Below are 26,079 nucleotides of genomic sequence, written 5' to 3'. Positions count from 1 at the left end.
TATAATGTGGCCTTATCCATGATTAATATGCAACAGCAAAAAATAAAAAGAGAAGATATTATTTAATAGCCACCCCTTCTTGTATTGTCAATTTAGGCATGCAGGTATATCATCAGAACTCATTAAGTAGAATACAGGATGCTGACTCATGCTGAGTCGTTACACTGGTTTTGCTAGAACAGTATTAGCTATGCTGACAGACAAGAGCTTTCCAGAGTTCTAGAAAGGAATCTCTCTGCCCCATCTTGAGATGCCTAGGGTTGAATTTGAGATGTTGCATGCAAAGCATGCACTGTCCTACTTGAGCTATACATCCTCCCTTAAGTGGCTTCTTAGCACCTGATGACTCAACTGAATGTGTGCTCTGACTCCACTAACAAAAATTTCTGTGCAGGGATTGGAGGTTATAGGAAAGTTCTATACATTATGTATCGGTCTATGATATCCGTTTAACATGCAAATGACCGCTCGGTGCCAGTTCTTAACTATGTGTGAACTAACCCTCAATGACTCACAGCTGCATGTGTGAACTGATTCCATTAAAGAGCATTTTTAAAGTCAGCAGTGTTGCAAGTACATCAGTGGGGTTTGATCTGTAGCAATTCATTGGTAGGACTCGAACCAGTGGCTTCAAGATTCCGAATGAACATTCGGAAAAGCTTTCTGACAGTAAGAGCTGTTCAGCAGTGGAACAGACTACCATGAGAGGTGGTGAACTCTCCTTCCTTGGAGGTTTTTAAACAGATGTTGGATGGCCATCTGTTTCGGATGCTTTAGTTGAAATTCCTGCATTGAAGGGGTGCTGGACTAGATGACTTTTGAGGGCCCTTCCAACTCTATGATTCTATGATTGTAATCCGGGCAAATATTGACCCAGATTGGATCAATGATCCACTTCAGAATCTGCAGTTCAGTAGATTCTGTTGTGAAGTGGTCTGAGGATTGTGCACTGCCTCTGAGCCAACAAAGTTTTCCTTCTAAACCTATATCTGAAGGAGCGTCTCCACCCCCTTTTAAACCTATATCTGAAGGAGCGTCTCCACCCCCTTTTAAACCTCTATCTGAAGGAGCGTCTCCACCCCCATCGTTCTACCCGGACACTGAGGTCCAGCGCCAAGGGCCTTCTGGCGGTTCCCTCGCTACAAGAAGCCAAGTTACAGGGAACCAGGCAGAGGGCCTTCTCGGTAGTGGCGCCCACCCTGTGGAACGCCCTTCCAGCAGATGTCAAAGTGATAAACAACTACCTGACATTCAGAAGACATCTTAAGGCAGCCCTGTTCAGGGAAGTTTTTAACGTGTGATATTTTACTGTATTTTTTGTTTCTATGGAAGCCGCCCAGAGTGGCTGGGGAAGCCCAGCCAGATGGGCGGGGTATAAATAAATTTATTATTATTATTATTATTATTATTATTATTATTATTATTATTATTATTATATTGTGTCTCCATTCTCCCCACAGAGCTCCTTGCTGCCATGTGCCTAGATTGAACATAGAGCAAGTCCCCCTGGGATCAACAAAGCTTGGTGATAATGCATTGCTCCCTGGGGGAATTTGACAGAAGAAACATGGCTGCCCCCTCATAAACAGTGCTAAATAGGCACCATCAGCATAATTTTGTATAACTCCTGACTTGGTTTATTTATTTGGCACCCATAAGTGACATTCTGTTTCTGTTTTTAAAACAGTTACGTAAGTTGTGAATGATTGTTTCACTGTACTGGTAACTCCATTTGCTTGCTTATTGCAACCTTGGCTAGGCATGATGATTGTGGCTAGATGTAGATAGCATCACAAAATCACGGGCTATTATATTAGAGCAAGAACATTAATACACCCAGTCCCTAGGCTGCCTTCATTTCCATATAAATGCAGAGCATTATGGTCGGCTGTACACCTTGAACACATGCAAAAAAAAAATATGAATAGGAAAGCCATTTTCCCATCAGTTATTTTTCTATTTTGATTTAGTAACTTAACTTAACAGTCTTCTTTGTGAAATGATCAATGGTCCACCATGTCACCTTTCTGCGTACAAGGGAACTGCAAATCCTCAGCAATTTGGGTGGGGGTTTTTTTGGTTTTGTTTTTGTTCCCCACAATTTGATTACATGTACAAGACCTCGGGCTAAATGGAAAATCCAAAAGTCTAAAAGCTTTAGAGGCAGATGAGAGGAGCTAGGAAAGACTGCTGAAATAATGCAGAAGATGATCTGACATAACAACATTTAGCTTTGTGTGGGTTCCATCCATTCCCCTAATACAGTAGCTTGTGTGTATATAAATATAATAATAATAATATTTATCGAAAGCACATCAAAGTGCAAGTTGATAAATAGGTACCGCTCCGGCGGGAAGGTAAACAGCGTTTACATGCACTGCTCTGGTTCGCCAGAAGCGGCTTAGTCATGTTGGCCACATGACCCGGAAGCTGTACGCCAGTTCCCTCAGCCAATAAAGCGAGGTGAGCGCCGCAACCCCAGAGTCATCTGCGACTGGACCTAATGGTCAGGGATCCCTTTACCTTTATTTATACCCTGCCCATCTGGCTGGGTTTCCCAAGCCACTCTGGGCGGCTCCCAAGAGAATATTAAATACATGATAAAACATCAAACATTAAAAACTTCCCATGCCTTCAGATGTCTTCTAAAAGTCAGATAGTTGTTTATTTCCTTGACATCTGATGGGAGGGCGTTCCACAGGGCAGGCACCACTACTGAGAAGGCCCTCTGCCTGGCTCCCTGTAACTTGGCTTCTCGCAGTGAGAAGCCAAGGCGGCCCTCGGCGCTGGACCTCAGTTTCTGGGCAGAATGATGGGGTTGAAGATGCTCCTTCAGGTATACTGGGTGTACCTGAAGGATATATTGTATATGCCATGTCTGATTCTGCCGTCAGGTTTACTGAGGGAACACAATGCCTTAGAAGGTGCACCCCTAGTCTGCCCCATAAATTTCTAGGCACCCCATCCTACCAGTCAAACATTGATGGGTCCCTCTTTACAGATTGTTATTCTGTATATACTATTTCATTACTTCTCAGGATCAAGTCACTTCATCTACTGGCCTTGACTGCAGTCCAAATTTGACTTCTCTCTGAGATAAGTCAGAAGAAAGGCCTCTCAGACAGTCATGTCTTCTTGGAAGATCAGGCACTGTGATCAGACCACCTCTAATCTGGCCACCCACCAAAATCATGACTTGTGCCCACAGTACTTTTCAGATTCAAATCTTAAAATTTTTGCTCTCTCTCTCCCTCTCTCCCTCTCTGCAAGCACGCACAACATTTTAATTTTAAAAAGGTTTTAGAGTGGTTTTGTGCACTGTGTCATGGAAAAAGCAGCGCTGAAAAGAAAAAGGAAACAGAAATACTACATAAAATAGAAGAGGACTAGAGAGCTACTGGCTGCACAACAACTGCTTCGTGTGTGTTCTTGGATGCAAGTAGTTAAATGCTTTGACACTTTATAAATTAGAACAGGGGCAGCATAACACAATGTTGTAAGATGTTAATAACTCAGATACGAAGACATCATTGCACAAACCTTGGATTGTCTTCAAGAAAACGTTGAATAAATTTTATTGATAGATCATTTAAAATTAGTTCTTTCAAGCTACAACCTGATTTGGGTGTGTGAGTGAGTGTGTATGTTACTACAGATATATAATCTTTCATACCTGAATACTTATGAGTACAATTTTACATTTAAATATTAATTACTCATTACAATCTTTAAAAAAATTATAATAGTACATAATTATTTAACTCATGAACTCAATGCTAAATTCTAAACTAAATTAATTTTTAGGTTAATTTATTACCTTAATTTCATTTAAGATTATTAAATTTCACCGCTGACACTTTAATTATATTTTACTATCCTTATGATACATTTGCATTCATTTCTAACAATTTAGAACACCAATTTTGTTTTGTTTTTAAATTTAGTTTTTTTAGCCAATTGCGCATTTAAATATTAGTCACATATCAACTGGATGCAAAGTTTCTTGAAAACATTTTTAATATAAGCATTAGGGTCACCAAGGGCTAGGTTTCATCATAAAACATCCGTAAGTATTTATTTATTTATTTTTTAAAAAAATTGTATCCCACCCTTTCTCAAAGAGGAAATGGGGTTTGTCCCATTTTACCTAACAACAACCTTGGACAGGAACACCGTGACTGGCCCAGGGTCATCCAATGAGCATTACAGCTAAGCAGGTATTTGAAATGAAGTCTCCTAGATATACACTGAGGACTGTCTCAACTCACTCTCATTCACCCTCTCACTAGTATACAACTACAGTTGTACCTTGGCAGTTGAACTGAATCCATTCCGGAGTCCGTTTGACTTCCAAAATGTTCGAAAACCAAGGGGCAGCTTCTGATTGGCTGCAGGATGTTCCTGCAGCCAATTGGAAGCTGTGGAAGCCCCGTTGGACGTTTGGCTTCCAAAAATAGTTCACAAAACGGAACAGTCACTTCCGGGTTTGTGGCGTTCGGGAGCCAATACGTTCGAGAGCTAAGCTGTTCGAAAACCAAGATATTACTGTTTATAACTACTTATGCGCTAAGTCATGTTTGTCTCTAGTCTTCTCATATATGTCTCTGTCACCCAAAACGTTTCTTTCCTAGGGTTCACCCCAGCTCATCAATAACTACGAGCAAGCCATTTATGGGCTTCTTCATCAAACATAGACTTACCAAACTAAACATTGTCCAATGGCAAAAATAATAATTCCTCACACCCCAAAAACACCACATATTTTTAAGAAGAAGAAGAAGAGTTTGGATTTGATATCCCACCTTTCACTCCCTTTAAGGAGTCTCAAAGCGGCTAACATTCTCCTTTCCCTTCCTCCCCCACAACAAACACACTGTGAAGTGAGTGGGGCTGAGAGACTTCAAAGAAGTGTGACTGGCCCAAGGTCACCCAGCAGCTGCATGTGGAGGAGTGGAGATGCGAACCCGGTTCCCCAGATTACGAGACTACCGCTCTTAACCACTACACCACACTCCTCACTGAAGTAATTTGCAAAAATTAAGTTTTACCCCCTGAAATGACATGTTCTACCTGGTCTGCCTCCTCTGCAGGCCACATCTCTCACTGTTCTGCACCAACTCTGGTGATTTTGTCGGACTGTAACGTGTCCTTGAACTATTATAATACCACTTGCTTGGCTGGATGAAGGATGGAGAGGTGTGTCGTTACAAACATCTGACTTCATTGTGGGTGGAACATAGCCTACTGTTCAAAAATAAGAATGACAGTCATTACCCAGCGTGATGAAATCTTGTTTGTTTTAGTGGGGCTTGTGTAATGTATTCTGTCGCTATATACATTGCAATGTGTTTGATGGGGGAAGTCCTCTGTCTGGTCAGGTCAAAGTTGGCCTAACTGTCATGGGGCAGGGAGCTTAACTGACCACTCAAAAGGGGTTGGAGATAGAACCCTCAGTATGCAAAAGAAGGATAGAAGATATTCATGTTCCGATTGGCAGTTGCAGGTTTAGAATTCTTAGCTAGAAAGTGTGATTGGCTGGGGCTGGATGGAAAGTAGAAGAAGCGAATATCTAGCTGGATGCTAGTTGCTGGATGTCAGTTGGTGATTCCTAGTGGTCAGGCAGAAGATGATGACAATGTCAGCAAAGGAAGAGGATTGAGAAAGAAGGCCAAGTAGGCAAAGTGGCTTGGTGGATGGAGTAGCTGAAACATTTGGCATATGCAGAAGATACAAGGGGAGAACCTGTCCGTGGTGCTGAATGGTAAGGGAGAGGCAGTTTAGAAGAACAGACTCTGGTGTCTGATAGGAGAGCCTGAAGAAGATTCCAGGGTAGGACAGCAGATACAGACCCGTGCTTTAACAGGTCAGGAGAGGCTTCAACAAAAGTCCTCGGTATTACAGTGCTGGGGAAGCTTAACCCCTGATTCATTGTAAGAAGGCAGGCCGATGTAGGCTAACTGAGGGCAGAGGTTGGAGGAGCAGCTCCCTATTTCCTCCAATGGATCAACTTCCATTCATCCATGCTTGTGCTTTCATTGATTCTTAGAACTAAAACCAAAGCAGCTTTTTGCTACCCATGCTCAAATGAGCAAGTAGTTCTATAAGCTGGTGAGGACAAAGGTTTGTGATTAGAAGTGGATTGTTTTGCTGCCAGGCTTTTAATACACAGTAGTTTCGTCTGCAGCCTCTGAGTGACAGCCTGGCTTGCTTCCTACATTGTGTAATTTGAGATGACCTTAGTTTCACACACCAGAGATGAATAGGTCTGTTAGCTCACGGGGCTTTTCTGTAATTGCGTTCAGGTTAATATGTGTGGCCTTCGTCAAGTTACATATGTCAGGGCTACAGTCTCTATGGCATTGTCTTGCTGTTTTGAAATGTAGATGGATCCTTTCATTGCCACATTCCTAGAAAACTCTTAGCACCATTTATAATTCTAAATGAATTTCATGGAAGGATTTCTCTCTGCATTTTCTCAACAGGGCTTGGTATGAGTACATTTATTTCTGCATTCCTTTAACTGTGTGGCCTATTTTGGCTCCTTGGGCTCCAGACTTGTGCTATAAATTTAATCCATTTATCAGCCAAGGATTAAGCATCCTAGCCTCAAGTGCAAAGCTAAGCAGGGTCCGGTTTGGTTAGGGTTATGTTAAGTGCACATTAATTCCCACTGAGTTATACTGTGCTATACTCAGTGGTTTTTTTTCTTTAAAAATGTATAGCGGCACTCTCATTTTGACTCAAGAAAATCACCATTTTATAGTTCAAATCAGGGAAAATAAATACAGTAAATGGAGAAAAGTACACAAATTCACAAAATTTGGGGGGTATGCGTACCCCTGCATCCCCCCAGAAAAAAAGCACTGACTATACTAGTAGTTTCCTGGCCTAGGTGGATAATGTTTTTGGCATGAGTGAGATTTGGGTAATGTGAGAGGAAAGGTGTTGATGGCTTTGAACAGTTTGTCAATCTTATTTCCTAGTTTGTGATCTTGAATTCTTGATTAGTCGGATTTACTGGCCACCCCATCCTAATTGCCTAGAACTGTACTTGCAACAAGTAACAAGGTAATTATTTTACCCTAACCCTTCTGGTTCAGAGAGACCAAAATCCAAATGTCTTGTACCACTTCCAAGCAACATCTAGGATGTAGTTTTGGAAGGTCTCTGAGGAGAACATTCCAAAGCTGAGAGGCAGCCACGGAAAAGGCACTTGTCTCGGTATCCCTTTGTGGATCTGATTTGGCAATATACATTGCATGCTTAACAGTGTCAACCACACATGTCTGGTCAGAAGTAAGCCCATTGTTTTCCATGCAGCTTCCTTTCAGCCCCAGGGAGCACTCCAAATTAATCTTAAGGGCCTTGATGGAACTAGGGGAGGAAGATATCTGTTCAGATCTAGTCTATTAGGCCTATATACACACAGAATATCATGTTTTATATTTCTATGACTCTGTCTCTCTGTCTGTATTCTGACAATATCAGAGGAGGTAAGATAAAAATTTATACTACTTTTATACCCCTTTAAAACTACTCATTCTAAGGATAAAGGCTGTATTTTGAACATCGTCCTTAATAAACAGGTAGCAAAGAGCAGTTTCTTTACAAGCAACACAACCTTAAACACAAATAGTTATTTTCCAGAATTGAGCTGACACTGAGATTTGCTAACAAATAATTTACCGGTGAAAATTCTTATCTTGCATGAAAAGGAGGCTTATGACCAGGTAAGCATTTCTCTTCATACAAAATTGAAACTGACTTTCCACGGATAACACTGAAGTTCAAAAGACAACGGAAGTCTCTCCTGCTCTCTGAAAGTTCAACCAATATTTTCCTTTCTTTCTAGAGTACTGGGTGAGAAGTTTATGGGAGGCCAGAACTGCTGCCACTGTGCTTTTGTTACCATGTGATCCTGCTGCAGCCTTTCATTTCATGATTTCTTTGAAACCAAAATAGGGTTTTCTGTGTGCGGTTAAGCACCAACAGCTTTTATAGAATGAACTCAATCAAAAATGGCTCCTTTGCTTGTCTTTATCTTTGTGCTTTTCACTTTGTAGCCCAAGTGATATCCTTTCAGCCACCTGAAAGCCATTAGCACTTCTGTTTCACCACACGTTTCCTTCAGGACCACATTCAAAACTTAGTGCAAAATAAATAAACCATTGCATGTATGCTTGTCAAGAAATGATGTCCCTGTGTATGAATCATTGCTTAAGCCCCTGGTCTGATTTTTTGTTGTTGTTATTTAGTCGTTTAGTCGTGTCCGACTCTTCGTGACCCCATGGACCAGAGCACGCCAGGCACTTCTGTCTTCCACTGCCTCCCACAGTTTGGTCAAACTCATGTTGGTAGCTTCGAGAACACTGTCCAACCATCTCATCCTCTGTCGTCCCCTTCTCCTTGTGCCCTCAATCTTTCCCAACATCAGGGTCTTTTCCAGGGAGTCTTCTCTTCTCATGAGGTGGCTAAAGTATTGGAGTCTCAGCTTCAGGAGCTGTCCTTCCAGTGAGCACTCAGGGCTGATTTCCTTAAGAACGGATAGGTTTGATCTTCTTGCAGTCCATGGGACTCTCAAGAGTCTTCTCGGGTTTATTTCTGTATGGCAGGGCTGGGGAACCTTTGACCCTCCTGATGCTAGTGAACTACAACTCCCATCATCCCTTAACTTTGGCCGCACTGACTCCAGCTGATGGGAATGGAGTCCAACAACTATTGCAGAGCCAGAGATTCCTCAGCTCAACACTTTTCCCTACCCTGCACCAATGGCATAGGTCTGCTTTTACTTTCCACAAACGATGACCTACCTCACAGGTTTATAAGCAACTTTCTGAAAAGGATGCCTTGGGGAAGGCAGCTCACTAAGCCACATCAGGCAGAGCAATCCACCACCACCACCCCTTATTCTAGGCCAAAGGGGTTAGAGTAGCAGTGGAAATAATATAAATGGAACTCAAATTGCATGGAATATACTGGGTTAAAAGTACATATCTGAACTACTAGAAGTGATGCGCTTCAAGTATCTCAGATACTTACAGACTATGACATTCATGCAGAAATATTTTGACTTTATGTGCCAATAAGAAAGCAGTAGCTTGAATGCTGTTAGGATTTCATCTAAAAAAGTGAATGGCCATCAAATGTTTCTGGTCCTTTAAGAAGAAAAGAAAAGAAAAACTCTGCTATTTGATCCTATGACCTCATGTAACAGTGATGGATTATGCAGGATGTCCCACATTAATAGGCATTTTCAGCTCATTCTACACCTTGATTTCAGTAAGAGGCTCATTATTCTTTTTTAATCTCATATTCATGTGGGGCATGAAAAGGACAAAGGCATCAGTTTTGAATGTAAAGGGTTCCCCTTCGCACTCCAACCAGGACAGTGGTTCTCTCCTATTCATTTAAGGAAGTAGGACTATCTAAAAGTTTAGGTGCTAAACTTTAGAAATAGATTCTTAACTATACTGGCAACTGAGCACTAGGGACTCAGTATGGAGTTTCCTGCCTGGGAGATTTTCAGGAAGAAACCTGCTTCTACAGCAGTGCTCAATATTTGATAAGTACAGCAGTGGTTAGCACCAGTATCAGTTCTCAGCTGGAGCAGCAGCTCTTAGCAGACTCAGGCTGAGTTCTCAAAAACATTTTAACACTGTTCATGCCTACCCAAAAGCTTGAGTTTAATGGCCTTGAACCCAGGAAATTTGGTACAGGATTCCACATGCAACAGGGAGTTCACCACCACCCCCAACTGCGTTTCTGAGCAAGCATGGTTAGGACTGTAAGTGCATGTCTACAATCCCTATGATGGCAATAAATGGCCAAATATGTTTGGTTAAAAGAAGGGAGGCAATAGATAGGAGCCTCCCAGGGATCTTGGTTCCCTTTTACAGGCTTTTATAAAAAACAGATGCAACCTTGATGTGAAGACCACAATCCTAAACATGTCTCATCATAGCCAACCAGATGTTGGGATTTCATTCCTCCCGTTGCAGGATGTGTGATTGTTTTCATCACATGTCTGTGTTGACATTCCATATTGTTGGAGTCATGAGAGCGGAAGTTCAGTTACACTGTTCCATTGTGTAGTACTTTTGTTTTTCTTCTGTCTTGGGGATGAAGAAAGAGAGAGGAGCCATGTTTTCTTTTGTTCTGTTTTGTACATAATAAAGTAGCTTAGAAATCCCCACATCCAATGCTTAGCTTCTGCTTGAACTCTGCTATTGTATTGTGTGCATATATCTCCGGATACAGTATGTGTCGCAGAAGCGCATCGGGAAAGAAGAGTGATGAATCATCCCAAGGGTTGCTTGTGGGGGGGGGGGAACATAGCTGCCTGGCATTCTCCAGTTGGTGCAAGAACCCCAGCGAGGTCTATCTCAGTGTACCCAGGCACCAACACCAGATGCCTATGGGAGCAGCCCTTTCTCATTCATATACACATCTGTCAGTCTAATGACCAGATCATGTATGAATAAGTTAAAAGGCATTGGTCCATATATACTGGTCTATGTATATACAGGTCCGTATAAAACACACATACACATATACTAGGGACTCATCTCTCTCCATTGTGATAACAAACCATTCATTCCTACTCTCTAATCCTTGCTGTTTCCTCTTTACTCCTGCACTCTGTGTCTACCCTCCATCACTCTGGTTATCTCTGAAAGCCAAGATTCTGTGTGAAAAACTAGCAATATTGACATCAAAAGGGGCAGCATCACTACATGATCTCAGACTTCAGATGTTGCTGGACCACACATGCTGCTCAGTGCTAATTAATTCACTTTATTCCTGCACACCATGACTTGGTTCCAAATCCTCTGTCGAAACAGCAGCTGAAAGGCTTTGATTCGCTTCCAAAAGAGCCGAGAGCAATTTGCTCCTCTGCAAATTTTAACGCAGAATATTTTTCCAGATATTTTTTCAGAATATTCCAATATTTGCCAAGCATTCTCTGTATATTTGATGCCCTGTCATATTTTATTTTGCCATTCGATATGTGGCATTTGATGTCACCGTCTGATCACTGGCATGGTAAGCACTTTAGTAATGGACAGTATTTAGCATGCAATAGCATCTGTCAGATGGCATGCAATGGTATTTATATCTGACAGTGTTTGACAGTCTCTGATATTTCCTAGATGATGCCAACAAGCACTTGAATTTTGGAATAGACCATCACATTGAAAGTACATATCTGAATTCTGAAATGTTGCACTCATTCTGAGCAGTGAAGCTAGACTAGAGTATGCCAACTTTTGAATACTAGTTTTCATTCTGATTTCTAGTTAAACTGACATGAGAAATTTCTCATGGGCATGGTCTTCTCTGTGAAAAGTAGCAATGTGGGCATCACATTCTAGTACCACACACCCCAAGTTGTGGCAAATGTTCGCTTTGCCCCATAGTAGAAAGAACAGTAACCTGCTAGAACTAGACTCATAACGTCCCTTGAAATTGTAAACATTTATGAACCATGTTTCATAGCCTTCAACATCTTGGCTTCGGCAGTATATTAGGCCAAACTACACTGCCACCCAAGGCAGCTAATATTTGTTCCCAAAAGTGCTGTTCACCACCACAGCAGCTTCATGGACAAATAGCAAGGAAGGGAGCACCGTGGTAGTAAATTGGTGTCAAAAAAAAAGACCTTTCAGATCAGGGCCCCATGACTGCTTTATCTTCAAAATAAACATTATCAGTTGCTATTAAAAGCAAGAATAATGTAACCTGTGGGCTGCCCCCCCCATCTGTTTTCTTCTGTGCTGTTACAGTCTTTTCCATTTTCTCTGTTTCAAATGTTTTCCCTTATACGAAAGTTGTGACCTACGCCTGTATTGGCTCTCTCATATATATATATATATATTATATATATATATATATATATATATATATATATATATATATATATATATATATATAATTCCTGTTCTAATATTATTCCTGTCCTTTATTCCCTATCTTCAGATGGTGACTGTGGAAGGCCTATGCATTAAGTACAAAAAGGTTCCAGATACCTCATGCAAACACTTATTTTGGGTTTCCTTCTTTGTTTGTTTTACAAAAAAGGGGATTTTTGCATATCTAGATCTTTATATGTAGTGAAGTAGTGGTAGAGACCCTGAGTTTAGTGCAGCAATGAAAGCTATTTAGCTTAGTCTAGGGTTGCCATATTTCATATCCAGACACAAAGGTTGTTGAGCTTTCCAGGCGTTATGGTAACCCTAGTTTATTCATAAGATCATTTTCACAACACTTGAGACTATCAAGTAGTATTTGCTCTAGCCCATAGTTCCAGCAAGGTTAGAGGGGTCTGTTTTGAGAGAGAGAGAGAGAGAGAGAGAGAGAGAGAGAGAGAGCTTTCTTTGATATAAATCAAATCTATATATGTTGGGGAATAGCCATCGTAACATCTGTGCACCTCATTCCTTGTTCGGAAGTTCAGAATGTTCTATCTTGAAATTGATTTCTAAGTAATATATAAACATTGTCCACTGACTGACCATCCTTGAAAGTTTATATGCTCTTGGAGCTAAAGATGTGAATGATAAATGCTGCTGACGTATGTAGCAATGAATCATTTTGCTGGATTTTCTGATATATATTTTTAATCGTAGCTTGAGCGATCGAAATCTATCTTTGGGTTTACCCCTATGAAGCAGCCAATTGAAAAATAACCCCCAATATTTATTCCCATTTTAATGGGAAAATCCATCGAAAGTGACGGTATCAATGTAACTACATACGCATTTTAGAATTAAAGTTGATCCATCCTTGGAGATGCGGAAAGGGCTTGTTGACCATGGATTGTCTTGCCTTTCATGAATAAATTCAAATGTGCCATTTCTGATACAGTAACATCAGAGCTGTTACTGAAGCAAAGAGTATAATTTGAAATGATTAGGGTCCATATAACAGATAATTTTTATATAAAGCCATATAAAATTTAAAGAATCTATTGCAAATTAAGGGCATAGAATAGGTATCTCAGACTGGAAAAACAATTTGTTTGCAAGTCACTTAAATGCCAGACTACTATTGTTCTTTATTTCTGCCTCCTGTAGTGGCTCAAGATTGAATTGGGGTTTGAACCCATTTGCAGCCAAAGATTTCACCAATCTAGTAGTGGGCAGTGGGGTAAAGTGGTGGCACTCAACCAACTTCCAGTTGTCTGTGTCCCTGCCCCATACTGGGATGGAGAGGGCGGTGAAGATTCATCATGGTCAACCTTGATGTTGTCTTGCAACTGCATACTGGGAGAATGTGATGGGCCACACAGGAAATCAAGGTCATGTGAGCACTGCCAGCCCACCCATCATCCACCACTGAACCAATCCCTGGGTGGAAATGACAGCCTAGGAAACACTCTCCAGTGTCATCATTTGCAGTCCCATAATTCCTAGCTCCATAGCCCTGCAGGAATCTGTGTGGAGCTGCCATTTTCCCGCTCTCCTGATTTGAATTTCAAGTTTGGATTGTTTCATCTGTGTCTTTTTTTAATTATGGATGATTTAATGTAGCTGTTTCACTATGTATTTTAAGTATTGGTAGCTGTATTTTTTATAAAGGCATCTAAAGGCAGCCCTCTTTAGGGAAGTTTTAAATGTTTCATATTTTATCGTGTTTTAAATATTCTGCTGGGAGCCTCCCAGAGTGGCTGGGGAAACCCAGCCAGATGGGCGGGGTATGTATGTATGTATGTATGTTTATTTATTTATTTTTAATTGGTAGCTGTGTTTTTTTATTTTTGTTATATTGCTGTTGGCTTTTATTTGTCTGTGAACCACTATGGTGCTTCTTCTCAAAATGAAAGGCCTTATATAAATTACAACAACTCTCCTGGCCACCTCATCCACAATATCTAAACACACCTACCATTACTGCACAGGTACTTCCTTGGAGAGAATTTGGTACTGATTTCTTACCATATTGCAACCAAGCTATTTAGGACCTCAGAGGTGAGGATCAGCTGTGAATTTTACTTGCATCACAATAGAAACAAGAGCTGTGATTTTTGTGCTAGTGTTTCGAAGAGACATATTGTTACAGACTTTCAGAATCCAGATGTTAATGACCAACTGTAGCTGATGGGGGCCTAATAAGCACTAATATACTAAGATTAAACAATCTGGATATTTTTAGTTCATTTGTGGATGAGAATCTATGCTGTGCAATATTGTTATCAGCTTGTTCACAACTAGCAGCTTGCGCAGTTGGTTCAATCAATGAGTAACAATTAGATTTTGGATTCATTCATCAATATAAATGGAAAGGAGTCACTAGAGGAAAGCACAAGTGTCTCTAAAGAACAAAGTGAATCCTTTTCCATTTGGTATGATATACTGACATAAACCAGCAATTGGGAATACATGAAACATGGTATTTTATAATGCAACATGGTTATAATGTCCTAGAGGGTTTTGAAAACCCACTTTTTAAAACCTGTTTGAAAGAGAACAGTTTTCATCATTTAGTTTGGTTTACAAAGATTTTGCTTTAAGCACTTAAATGTTAATTTGTTGCCCAAACTATGAACATCATACATCCCTGCATGAGATACAGCGGGTACCCACTATTTTTGTACTTTCTAGAAATGATTGAAGACCTTTTTGATTCAACAAGCTTTTCCAGTTGAGTGAAAGGGTGCTTATTCCCTATTGTTTGTAAATCTCTTTTTAAAAGAATACAATGCTATTTTGAGCTATTTGTTTATTTTGTAAATCACCTTGACACTAATGTGGAAGGCATTAATAAATTAGTAAACTAAATTTACTAATTTATTTATTAATTAGTAAAGTAAATTTATTTGGGACTAGGGTGGAATTCGTCCTCCGGGCACATTGGGCCAGTCTGGGGGTTTTGCCTTCCTCATAGCAATTGTCACAGATTGGGCAGATAAGGCAGGGGGTTGTATACCTAGTCAAGGTGGATCAGGGGGCTGAGTGGGACTTTCACCGCCTGCTCCAAGGGATAGGGGTACCCCGTTAAAGGGTTCCAGGGGGAGGTGCTTCCATCTTGATGCCCAGGTGGGGGCTGATGGGTTAGAGTAATGCTCCACAACAGTGATCTTACAAGTCACCCCGCTTTTATGTATGCCACGGGGTGATCCTTAAGAAGAGAAGAAGAGTTTGGATTTGATATCCCGCCTTTCACTCCCTTTAAGGAGTCTCAAAGCGGCTAACATTCTCCTTTCCCTTTCTCCCCCACAACAAACACTCTGTGAGGTGAGTGGGGCTGAGAGACTTCAAAGAAGTGTGACTAGCCCAAGGTCACCCAGCAGCTGCATGTGGAGGAGCGGAGACGCGAACCCGGTTCCCCAGATTACGAGACTACCACTCTTAACCACTACACCACACTGGGTTAACCCAATATTAACCCTTCTCCAAATCAACCAGCAGTCAGGTTGGGTGATTCTGGATAAATACCCAGCGCCTACGCCAAGATTTGCTTTCATCTGTAATCAATAATGTGGTGGCCTGTATTATCCCAAAGTGGTTGCCTTGTGGTTATTTTATCTTCCCTGGTTAGCCCCTGGCCGCTTGCTACCTCATGCCAGCTGGGCCCACAACCCTAGTTTGTTAAAGGTACTGACAGATGATAGACAGACCCCTATTCTCTTCACAAAACTACATTCCCAGAGTCGTTTAGTAATCTACCCCTCTTCCCCAGAAAACCCCAGAAGTTGTAGCCTTCTCAGGAACATCCCATAGCCAGTTGTTCTCAAAAAGTTGAAACCTTCTCAATGTAATTTTAATAAACACACAACTTAAATTAATAAAACAGTGTGTGTGTCATTAACTAAATCAACAGCATTAAAATAAACATCCAAGTGGGGGGGGGGGAGGGCATTACTGCAAAATATAAAACCAGCTTCAATATAATCTATCCCACAAGCTATTTGGGTATGATCCATTCAAGGTTAGGTCTCATTGATTTCAGTGGGCAAGCTAGGAATAATGTAAATTATACATGGAGATGGGACCTAGGCAAACTGCGATGAGTCAGTATAATTCTGCTAAATGAAGATTATTCTTTTTTAGCCTTCAAGTACATAAACTTGATTGGATCATGCCCTTTCTCTTCAAGCTGTTCAGAAACATCAAGTAATATGCCTTTGTAATACCCTTTGTTGTTATTTCATGTTAGAATAACTATCAGTGCTACCAGGTAACTGAATATTGTAACACATTCACAGATCTGTTGCTTATTTTGAAAGGCAATGCTATTCTAATTGAAACGTATTGATTTCCCAGCAAATGTACTCATATTTATATTGGCATCTCAAGGTTCAGGGAACAGAATTAAATTGTAATGTGGCAAAGTACTCACATTTTAAATTATTTCCTGTCCAGGGTTGACACAGGACAATAGTTCGAATGGCCCCTTCCTCCACTTGAAAACCTGCTTGTGTGTGTATCTGTATTGTCAATATAGTTCATTCTGGGGAGCTCTCACACCTGATTTATTTATTAACTTATTATCCTTTATCATAATTTCAGAGACTTTAAAGTGGCATATTTTGGAAAATTGGGGTACAAACGTTCACATTTTTTTTTGCTGAAAACATTTTAAATACCTTTAAAATTAAAAATTAATTAAAAATTAATTATTTAAAAACATTTTTTAAAAAAGAAATTTTTACTGAAAACATTTTAAATACCTTTTAAAAATTTTTAAAAATTTAAACTCCCAGTCACTAAACTTGGAGAAGAAACTGGAGCTACTTCCTCCAATCCTGTGACATGGTGAGTCAAGGGAGCCACTGAACATTTATGGGAGAGGAGCCACTGCTGATCTAGGGCAAAGCTTTTGGAAGGACAGAATATAAATATTATGCTATATTATATTGAATTTGAAGAGAACCTTAGGCAAGGGTAGCAAGACAGGATCTGAGAGGGGACAGGAGTCTCTCCCATAATATCTTTATATATATATATATATATTTACAATCATTTTAATATTTCAAAACTTGACTTCCTTCCCCCTCTTTCTGCGGTTCCTTAAATTTATTTTTAATACCTTCTGCATATCCAAATTTAACTTAATTTGCTCATTTATTCATCTACTTTCTCTCCCATAATATTTAATGAAGTTTCTCCTAAGAGGAGAGGGTGAGGAAGAAAGTGGAATAGTTCAATGTGCATATGTACAAAAGATGTCTTTTCAGTTCTTCCCTTTTCAGTAAATGTACATCACTTCAGGGATTTCATTTTCATAATATGGCCTATCCTTACATAATGTTATCAGTCTTCTTTTGACTAATAAATACCTGCAGGCTATCTGTCTCCTAGTTCTCGTATTATGTAATCTAATCTCTGCCATGAAGAGAACAAGTAAATTTTCATAGTTTTGTTATAGCAAACAATGGAGAACTCTACAGGGGAATGATTCCCTCGGAATAATGGTGGGAAGAGCATAAGAATCCTAAAATAACCCTCCTCTGTGTTCTTCTTTCCCCCATCACAAGTGCCAACTTCAAACAACTCTGACTCAGAAATTGGTTTCATTGAGTTTAATGGGACATGTTGCCATGTGCAATTTCATTGGGTGGATTTCTCCCACAAACATGAATCAACAAGGTTTTGTGTGAGCAGATCAATCAACCCTAATCATTAGTTTTGTTAAGAACAGGAGGTTGTTAAGAATGGCACCTAAGCTGCAGTCCTGTGATGACTGGATAGGACTAAGTCCCATTTCATTCAATGGGACTTACTTCTGAATATATATGCATAGGGTTATGCTGTTACTCCCATTTCTTGCTATAGTCACCCCAACACACATTGAAATATTTTAACTCCACTGTGCCTGGTGCCCTTTAATGATTTATGTATCAGAAAGGGAGGGAAAGGTGAGATGTATTGCTGTTACTCAGCACCATAATGTGATCCTGTTTGTGAATCCAGTATGATACTTTCCACCAACTAGGAAGGATCCCTGCCTGAAGCCCTGGAGAGCCACTGCTATTGAGGGTAGACAATACTGAACCAGATGGAACATATGTAAGACACCTTCCTAGTACTCTCCTCTCTGAACTCATTAGACAACTTTGATTCTAGAAGGTAAGTCCACTCCCTAGAGATGAAATGCTAATTCTATGGTTGTCAATACCATACCCAGTCAACCGGTGTGGGTTAGTGGTTTGAATGTTTGGTTGGATGGGATAAATGTGTATTTAAATTTCCTTCTCAGTTATGAAACACCAGAGTGGTTTTTTGGGAGGGGCAGTTTCTGATGGAAATGATGAAACAGTTTTATTATGGTTTGGGGGGGCAGATTCTCCTAAATTCTGGAGTGTCAGATTCCCCCCAATAATTCCTGGATGTAGTAAAAGTTAAAATTAATCCAGGTTTGATTAACCTTTGCTAAACACAGAAGCCCCCTGGATTTAGTTATGCTAATGAGCCAAGCCAGCTTGACACAACTAACTGGGGTGGATCTACACTGATCTGTTAGAACATTGTAAAAGAAATGTAATATAGCTCTCAAGGCAATTTTCCATTGCCGACAGATCGCTGCTCTACAGCACCCTCTGGTGCCGCATTTTTATAACACATTTTAAACGCTATAACCAACCAGTATAGATTTGCCCTCCATGTGCCAAGGCTGCTGATGGCCCATCAAGGAAACCATCAGAGGGCAAGACTGCCAGGCAAGGGGGAGTGGGGTCCATTGTTTGCTGGGTGCTAGTGGGCAGAGGCAAAGGCCAGGCTTAAGGTTTCAACTTTGAATGACGTAGACCAACAGGAGGTCCTTGAAGTTGTTAGCTGCAAAAAGAAGGGACAGAACTCCATGTGAACTGAGGATGACAGGCTGGATCGAAGAAGAAGAAGAAGAAGAAGAAGAAGAAGAAGAAGAAGAAGAAGAAGAAGAAGAAGAAAAAGAGGAGGAGGAGGAGGAGGAGGAGGAGTTTGGATTTGATATCCCGCTTTATCACTACCCTAAGGAGTCTCAGAGCGGCTAACAATCTCCTTTTCCTTCATCCCCCACAACAAACACTCTGTCAGGTGAGTGAGGCTGAGAGACTTCAAAGAAGTGTGACTAGCCTGAGGTCACCCAGCAGCTGCAGGTGTAGGAGCGGGGACGCGAACCCGGTTGACCAAATTACGAGTCTACCGCTCTTAACCACTACACCACACTGGCTCTCAGAGACACAGAGGATGCTTTTTTGCTGTCCTTTTAATACAATGCTACCTGAAAGGGGGACGCCAGAGCTTCATAGGACGTGCTCTGCAATCCCTCCATCTAGGTGCAGGTTGTATATATGTGTGTAGATAAAACCATATATCCTAAAGACACCACAGTCTCCATTGTGCCTAATTTCTGAAGAAAATGCAAACCCTGGGTAAGTGCCTGAAACCCCTGATATTTCACACCACTAGGAGATAGGGGTGGCATATAACACTATAACCAGGTCCTCTAATCTTTCAGGCAACACCATTGGCTGGTACAACTACACAGAGAACTTGTTCCTTGCTCCTCGTACAACAAATGCAACCCTAATCAATAATTAGAGTTTAGAGCACTTGATAAGCCCAGGATGACCATTAGACAAACAGGGATGTTAGCAGAATTCGTACATTCTGCCACACATACACAGGCCCCTCTCCTTCAGTTTTGAGTGGAATTTGTCTGGGGGAAAATCTGCCCCAATTTTAGGGGAGTGAATAATCTGTGCTGATTTTACAGCTCTTATCTGTAAGCACAAAAGGTGGATAATTTGTTGCCTGGGAATTTGCTTGTAATCCTCAACAATTAAGCCATGTAATATGAGTTCTGATGACATACATTGAGATTATGATGTAGTTTATAGCCCCATCTAGTGATCCGGCCACCAAAATACTATTCTATACTTCCGATCAGGTGGAGCACTGGCAATGTGGATAACAAACCCAATGGCTGTCCTTACGATGAACACTTGCAAAATTGCTTGCACTTTGGGGTTAGCCACTAGAGGGAAGAAAAACCAACACATGGAAAGAGAGTAGTGATGAAAAAGGCCATGGCTAATTAAAAATCAACAGTGCTTGGTTTAGCAAATTATACATTAATTAGTTTTCTATGGAAGTGGACAAATAAATGATTATCAAAATTTGTTGTCGTTACTAAGCAGCAATAAAAACAAAATTTGCCATTTACTGCTATTTGTTATGCTAGCAGGTTATGGATGTACAAGTTATAGTACTGATTTCCCCCAGATTAGATTGAGGAAGTGATTTGTCTGAAGCAACCCAATGAACAGCCAGGCTCAGAAGGGGTTCAAACCCCAAATTCCACCTGCTGCACCATCACTGCAAAAAGTACACCCACTTTCCTGGTTTTATGTCTCCACTATAATCCTAAACACTCTGCTGAAAGCACAACCCTGGTCTGCCCTAAATACAGATAGAATTTCCTGAAAACCTCAATGCCGTGCTTAGTTGCAGATATATTTTTTAACTTCCATGTCATTCCTTGGTCTTAATGAAAAGCAAGTTGTTTTTTAACTAGTTCAACTGAAAAAACATAATATTATATTTTTGCACTAGTTATAGTTATAATATTATATACACTAGGGGATGGGCCGTGCACACATCCAGGGGCGGACAGGAGGAGCTCTGCTCCTCTTAATTAATAAACAAACATACTAGGCTAAAAATAGAAATGATCAGAATATCCACTCTGACTTTATGCAAATCCATGATTGTGATGTGGTATAGAAATCCTCCAATGGGAGCTGTGCGATGACATTCTTATGTTTTTATTAGAATGAAAGATATATGCTACATATATACACTCCAGGATTCCTAAAGTAACAAGCACATTTAACTATATGTATGATGCTGCAGAAATAAAGTACTGAATGTGGTTTGATTCATATCACACACACTGCATAAAATTCTGCACGTAATTAGTTGATCTTTTTCAAAAACATGCAATGCACGAGCAGTCCAGACATAATCAGGCATTCAAGCAAGTGGCAGCTTGATGTAGACAAAGTTCAGTCAGGTCAGAACTAGCAAATTCTGTGTATAAATCCTTTTAAAATGGAGCCTTCCTCCATCTCTAGCAATCCCGCAAACAGAAAAACACCCAGCAATACTTGCTGGTGAAGGAAGCACTCACTTCATGTCTGGGGACGTGCATACTAAATAGTCTGTGCTTTGCTCCAAAATCCTAACTTGCTGTTGGAACATTGGTCATGTTGGCTGGAGCGGATGGAAGTTGGAATTCATAAACATCTGGAAGGGCACAGCTTATCCATTCATGCTCTGCAAACTGACGATGAGCAAGGCTGAAGATTTGCCAATGGTTAACCCAAATAAATAAATAAATAAATAAATAAATAAATAAATAAACAAACAAATAAATATTATTTATACCCTGCCCTCCCCGGCCAAGGCCAGGCTCAGGGTGGCTAACACTGAATATAAATTACAATAAAATGTAATGGGGGGGGACAGTTAATTAAAATATGGCTTAAAATACGGCTTAAAATGCAGCCTCATTTTAGTAGTAGCCCATAAATCAAGACCATAAAGGGAGGAAACATCAGATATTCACTCAAGCCAGCTATCCATGCTGCTCCTACATGGGCCAGCAAAAAAGCCAAGGGAAAATTTATATACTAAATCCCATATAAGGGGTCAGAGCGAGTCCAAGCCAAAGGCCAGGCGGAACAGCTCTGCAGGCCCTGCAGAAAAATGTCAAATCCCACAGGGCACTGGTTTCTTGTGACAGAGCGTTCCACCAAGTTGAGGCCAGTACTGAAAAGGCCCTGGCCCTAGTTGAGACCAATCTAACCTCCTTGAGGCTCAGGACAGAGAAAATCAAAGCTAGGAGTACCTTCAGAATAATAGGTCAAATCGTGTGAATGAGAGAAGGAAGATGGCTTGATCAACCCTTTCTCGGTCTCTGCGGGCACCTTTGGCTCCCTTCTCAGATGTTGCAACTCCACCTCTCAATCTTTGTTGTTCGTCTGTGTCATGTGTGTGCCCTTTATGTAGCGAGGTTCTTACTGAGGTGCTGAAGAGTCCACAGGGGTTGCATGATGAGGCATCTAACTTATGGACGTCTAGAGGAGAAATGGGGTACAGACAGAATTCTCATCTATCCTGTTTGTAAAGAGAACTGGATATTCTATCATGTGACAGGATCAGGTACTTGTGGGTGAGAACAGGGCCTCCTTATCTTAACTTCTGCAACACCATAAAGCAGCCAAGAATGTTTATGTCAGGGTCGTTTTAACCCCAGTGCCTAGGACAGCCACTGTTTCATTTGAATTGGAGTCTGTTTCCAATACCCTTTAAGCGAAACCCATTAAATTAATTAATTAATTAATTAAATTAATTAATTAAATTTGTATACCACCCTTCATCCATAGATCTCAGGATGGTTCACAACATAAAAATACAAGATATAAACAAAACAAAAAACATACCAACAGATGAGCCTCCCCTCACCCATTAAAATGGGGGGTGGGGAGAGAGAGAGAATACAAGGAGAAGGAACTGGAAAATGGGTAAGAGAGTTACAAATGATACACCCTTTTGGAGTTGGTTATAAGCCGGAACAGATATGAGGCTTGTAGAGATAATATTCACCAAGTTCATGACACTCAGATACATCTCTCCCGAAGCACCAATCCTTTCAAGCTTTACAAAGAAGATCGCTGTAATCTTGATTGCTGTGTTCACTTAACCGCATACAAATGTGCGGGTTATTGTATTGAAATAAACAAAAGAGCAGACAATCCGTTTGGACTGTTTTCACTGTAAATTGGATCCGCATTACGTGACATCATATGAATACCTTGTGCAAAGCCAACCAAAAGAGCCATAAAAATGATGCGGCGAGGAGTCAAATCAATAAATTGTTTCTTTCCTCCCGCTTAATGGTGTATGCACATCAGATAAATTCGGTCTCATCTTTCATCCTGCCTTGGGTTTGTTTGCTTATTTTCCTCCCCACACTTTTTTTTTTTTAGCAGATGTTGATTCATTCATAATTCAGCGATGAAGACTCATACCGAAAAAAACCAAGCAGAGCGACACTCAAAGCTGCAGACAGCCAATATGAAGCAATTTCATTCAGCTCAGCGGACACAACACAGGTAAACATCAGAGGATACAGGATATATATATATATATATATATATATATATATATATATATATGAAGGCATAAGCTAGCAAGCTGTTAGGAATGGTGGCCAAGAGGGCAAGTCTCTAGATTATGCCCCAATTCCCCCTGCCAAAAGAAACTTAAAGGTAGCAGTGGCACGGAGCAGGAGTTGGGCAATAGCAATGATGGGGCAGATCTTCCTGGGGGCCTCTTTGTGAAGCTCCAGCCCCTGGTGCCTCAGATCAGAGGCGGTTTGGGGGCATTGCAAGCGGTGCAGCTGCACCAGGTGAGCAGCTGAGGAAGGCGCCTACTCAAAGCCTAGTAGGCGTTTGCCCAGCTTCAGGAAGCAGGTGAGAAGCTCCAACGGGGTCCTAGAGTCCTCCTGCCTCCTTCTCAAAGTTGGGCAAGCACTTGTTGGTCTTGGGGAAGGAGGAAGGAGGGCTCTAAGACCCTCCCAGAACCTCGTGCCTCATCCCCAAACCCCACCTTAAGCTGTCGCTGTGAGGGCTGGGGGGGAGGGAGTCAAATTGCCTCGCACAGGGCGGCATATTACTAAGGTCCGATCCTGCTCAGATGCGGCTACAGCAGCATCCCAGGCACCAGGAAGCCTGGGAAATTAAAGCTCTTTGGGGTGGTTCAACTACCAGTACAGTTGTACCTTGGTTCTCAAACGCTTTGGTTCTCAAACTTCGAAAACCCAGAAGTAAGTGTTCTGGTTTTCGATTGATTTTTGGAAGCTGATTTTTGGAGCCTTGGTTTTTGAACCTTTCAGAAGTCAAACGGACTTCCAGAATGGATTAAGTTTGGTGCTTTTGTTTTTGCTATTTATTTTGCGTTTTTGTTTTTGAGGCTTTTTCAGTTAATTTGTTTTTGTGACTGTGTGGAACCCAGTTCAGCTACTGATTGATTGATTGATTGATTGATTGATTGTGGAAATGGATAAAGGCCTCCCATGCAAACAATGACTATCATCAGTGCAGGGAAGAAAAAAATCAACTTTTCATTTTTATTATCTACAATACTGTCTTATTTATTTGATAGTACAGTACATTAATTATTGCTTTCATTTTATGGATCAAAGGTCTCAGATAGTAAAATTAATGTTAAATTGCTGTTTTAGGGGTTGTTTTTAAAAGTCTGGAATGGATTAATCTGTTTGGATTACTTTCTATGGGAAAGCATGCCTTGGTTTTGGAACGCTTTGGTTTTGGAACAGACTTCCGGATCGGATTAAGTTTGAGAACCAGGGTACCACTGTACTTATTTTTTCGCCTGCTTTTGCCTCTTCCTGCCTGCCTGTGGCTGCACAGATGCAGAGTTTGAAATGCAGATGGTTGTTGCAATGAAAAGGTTATTTCCTAACTTTCAAAGTTATTTCAAACTTTTCCCCACAGAGCTTTGGCTTCTTTTTAGAGGATGCCTGAAGGTGAACCCTTCCATTTTGTTTGCTTTTTTTTACCCCTGAATTATCCTAATTCTGCTTGCTTTTTGTTTGCAAATAATTTGTGCATTAGCCGTCACTAAAAGCATCCTTTCCTCACCTCTCTCTGAACAGATGGTGCTTTTCAGATTGAATGGGGTGATCAGATGTCCCTTTGCATTGAAGTCACATGTGAAAAACGAGGCTTCTAACACATTCATTCATGTTTCGAAGGGAAATAAAGCACTCTCGATAATCAGAAGCGGGTTTTGCATTGGATCAACTGCAGTGGGGTTCTGCTACAAATCTCTTAACTCAGAAGCTTAAGGCTGCACTGCAAGATGTGACTTTGAAGATCAGCATTGCACTTTAGCAAACTAACAGGGTGTTTTTGCTTTTAAAAAAACCAAACCCCACCTGCCCACACATTCAGTGTTTATGTTGGAGAGTTCAATGAGCTTTTTCAGAAATGTCTTCAAATCATTGAACAGTATAGTCTTTCACAGCATTTCTGCCAGGAGGCAGAATGGTCATTTGTTAAAAACAGTGACAGGTAAGGGAGGAAGGAAAGAAATGTGGTAGCCAGGAGCTAGGCCAGAGATGGATGTATCAGTCCATTTCTGGTCCACATAACTTTCAGATGCGCTGCCTCATAAGTACATTAAGCCTAGGGGTGGGTGAATCTGTCAATTTCAGTTTTAGGAACCCATCCATTCCTGCTATGGTGACCAATTTTCAGAGGTTCTAGGTTGCTTAGGGAAGGGAGAGCACATATTTCCTCATATGCCACAAATTTTGAGAACCTTGTAGATGACATTCATTCTCAAAGATCACATTAGTCTGGGCAAGTATTTTTCAACTATTGCTTGAATGACTTTAAAAAAAAATGTATTAAGTTTTTTAAATGTATTTTCTGTGCCTTACCCTTGCGTTTTTAAATTCTTTTCTACTTTTCAAAGATAGGGGAAAATATTTGCCAGCCAGCACTGTGTCTTTTCATTTGTGACCATGCATGCACTCAGAATTATTCCTGGAATCAGTTCTCTTTAATTTTATGGCTCTAATCTACAGCAGCACAACAGCAACAGACAATGTAACAAACATGACCTAATGTAGCCCAGAAAAGAAAAGAAAAGTATTTCAAACTGTTTTCCACCAAACCGCCAATTTCCCAGGCTACTATGTGGAGAGGTTTCGTAGAAGATTAACCTACTTTTTATTCTTCTCCCTGTATGTTCTATTTACAATCACTATGCAAAGCTACATTGCATGTTTTTGTTATGTCCTAGTTTTCCTCTCCCCATTTCCTGATTTATTATGTTTTATTGTTGTCCCTTTAATTGCAAAAAGTCTCTGTGTAAGTTCTGCTTCTTCTCCTAAAACAAAATGATAATACAGATTTCTCATTTTTTAAAAATGGAATCCCTTTTTGAACCATTTTATGTTCCCATCCTATTTTGCTCTTTGGAAGGTGGCAGCCATTTTGTTTCCATCCATACCACTGGTGGAAGCCATTTTGTGATGGTGCCCTCAGGACCTTCTCAAGATGCT

The 26,079-nt window shown here is 40.7% G+C and overlaps 1 protein-coding gene and 1 long non-coding RNA gene across 3 annotated transcripts in view; one reads left to right on the top strand and one right to left on the bottom strand.

Annotated features, from left to right (window-relative positions):
• The window catches only part of LOC310762984 (uncharacterized protein), a 62,419-nt gene that overhangs the window by 33,112 nt on the left and 3,228 nt on the right, over window positions 1–26,079 (bottom strand). The window contains exon 1 of one of the 2 annotated variants that reach the window (XM_083614904.1): window positions 5,071–5,184. The exons of the other annotated variant lie outside the window; for it this stretch is intronic. Coding sequence (XP_083471030.1) covers window positions 5,071–5,097 — 27 coding nt within the window. The 5' untranslated portion in view covers window positions 5,098–5,184. Of the gene's footprint in view, window positions 1–5,070; window positions 5,185–26,079 lie in introns of those variants that run through there. 2 annotated transcript variants of the gene reach the window in all.
• Window positions 5,574–24,790, top strand: LOC310763150. Its single transcript, XR_014548514.1, has 4 exons — window positions 5,574–5,761; window positions 17,935–18,068; window positions 22,973–23,098; window positions 24,664–24,790. It is a non-coding gene; the product is annotated as an uncharacterized lncRNA (long non-coding RNA).

The sequence above is a fragment of the Podarcis filfolensis genome, assembly GCF_964270895.1.
Source record: "Podarcis filfolensis genome assembly, chromosome: 5".
In the NCBI taxonomy this organism is placed as follows: Eukaryota; Metazoa; Chordata; class Lepidosauria; order Squamata; family Lacertidae; genus Podarcis; species Podarcis filfolensis.
This window is presented reverse-complemented; position numbering and strand designations above follow the sequence as displayed.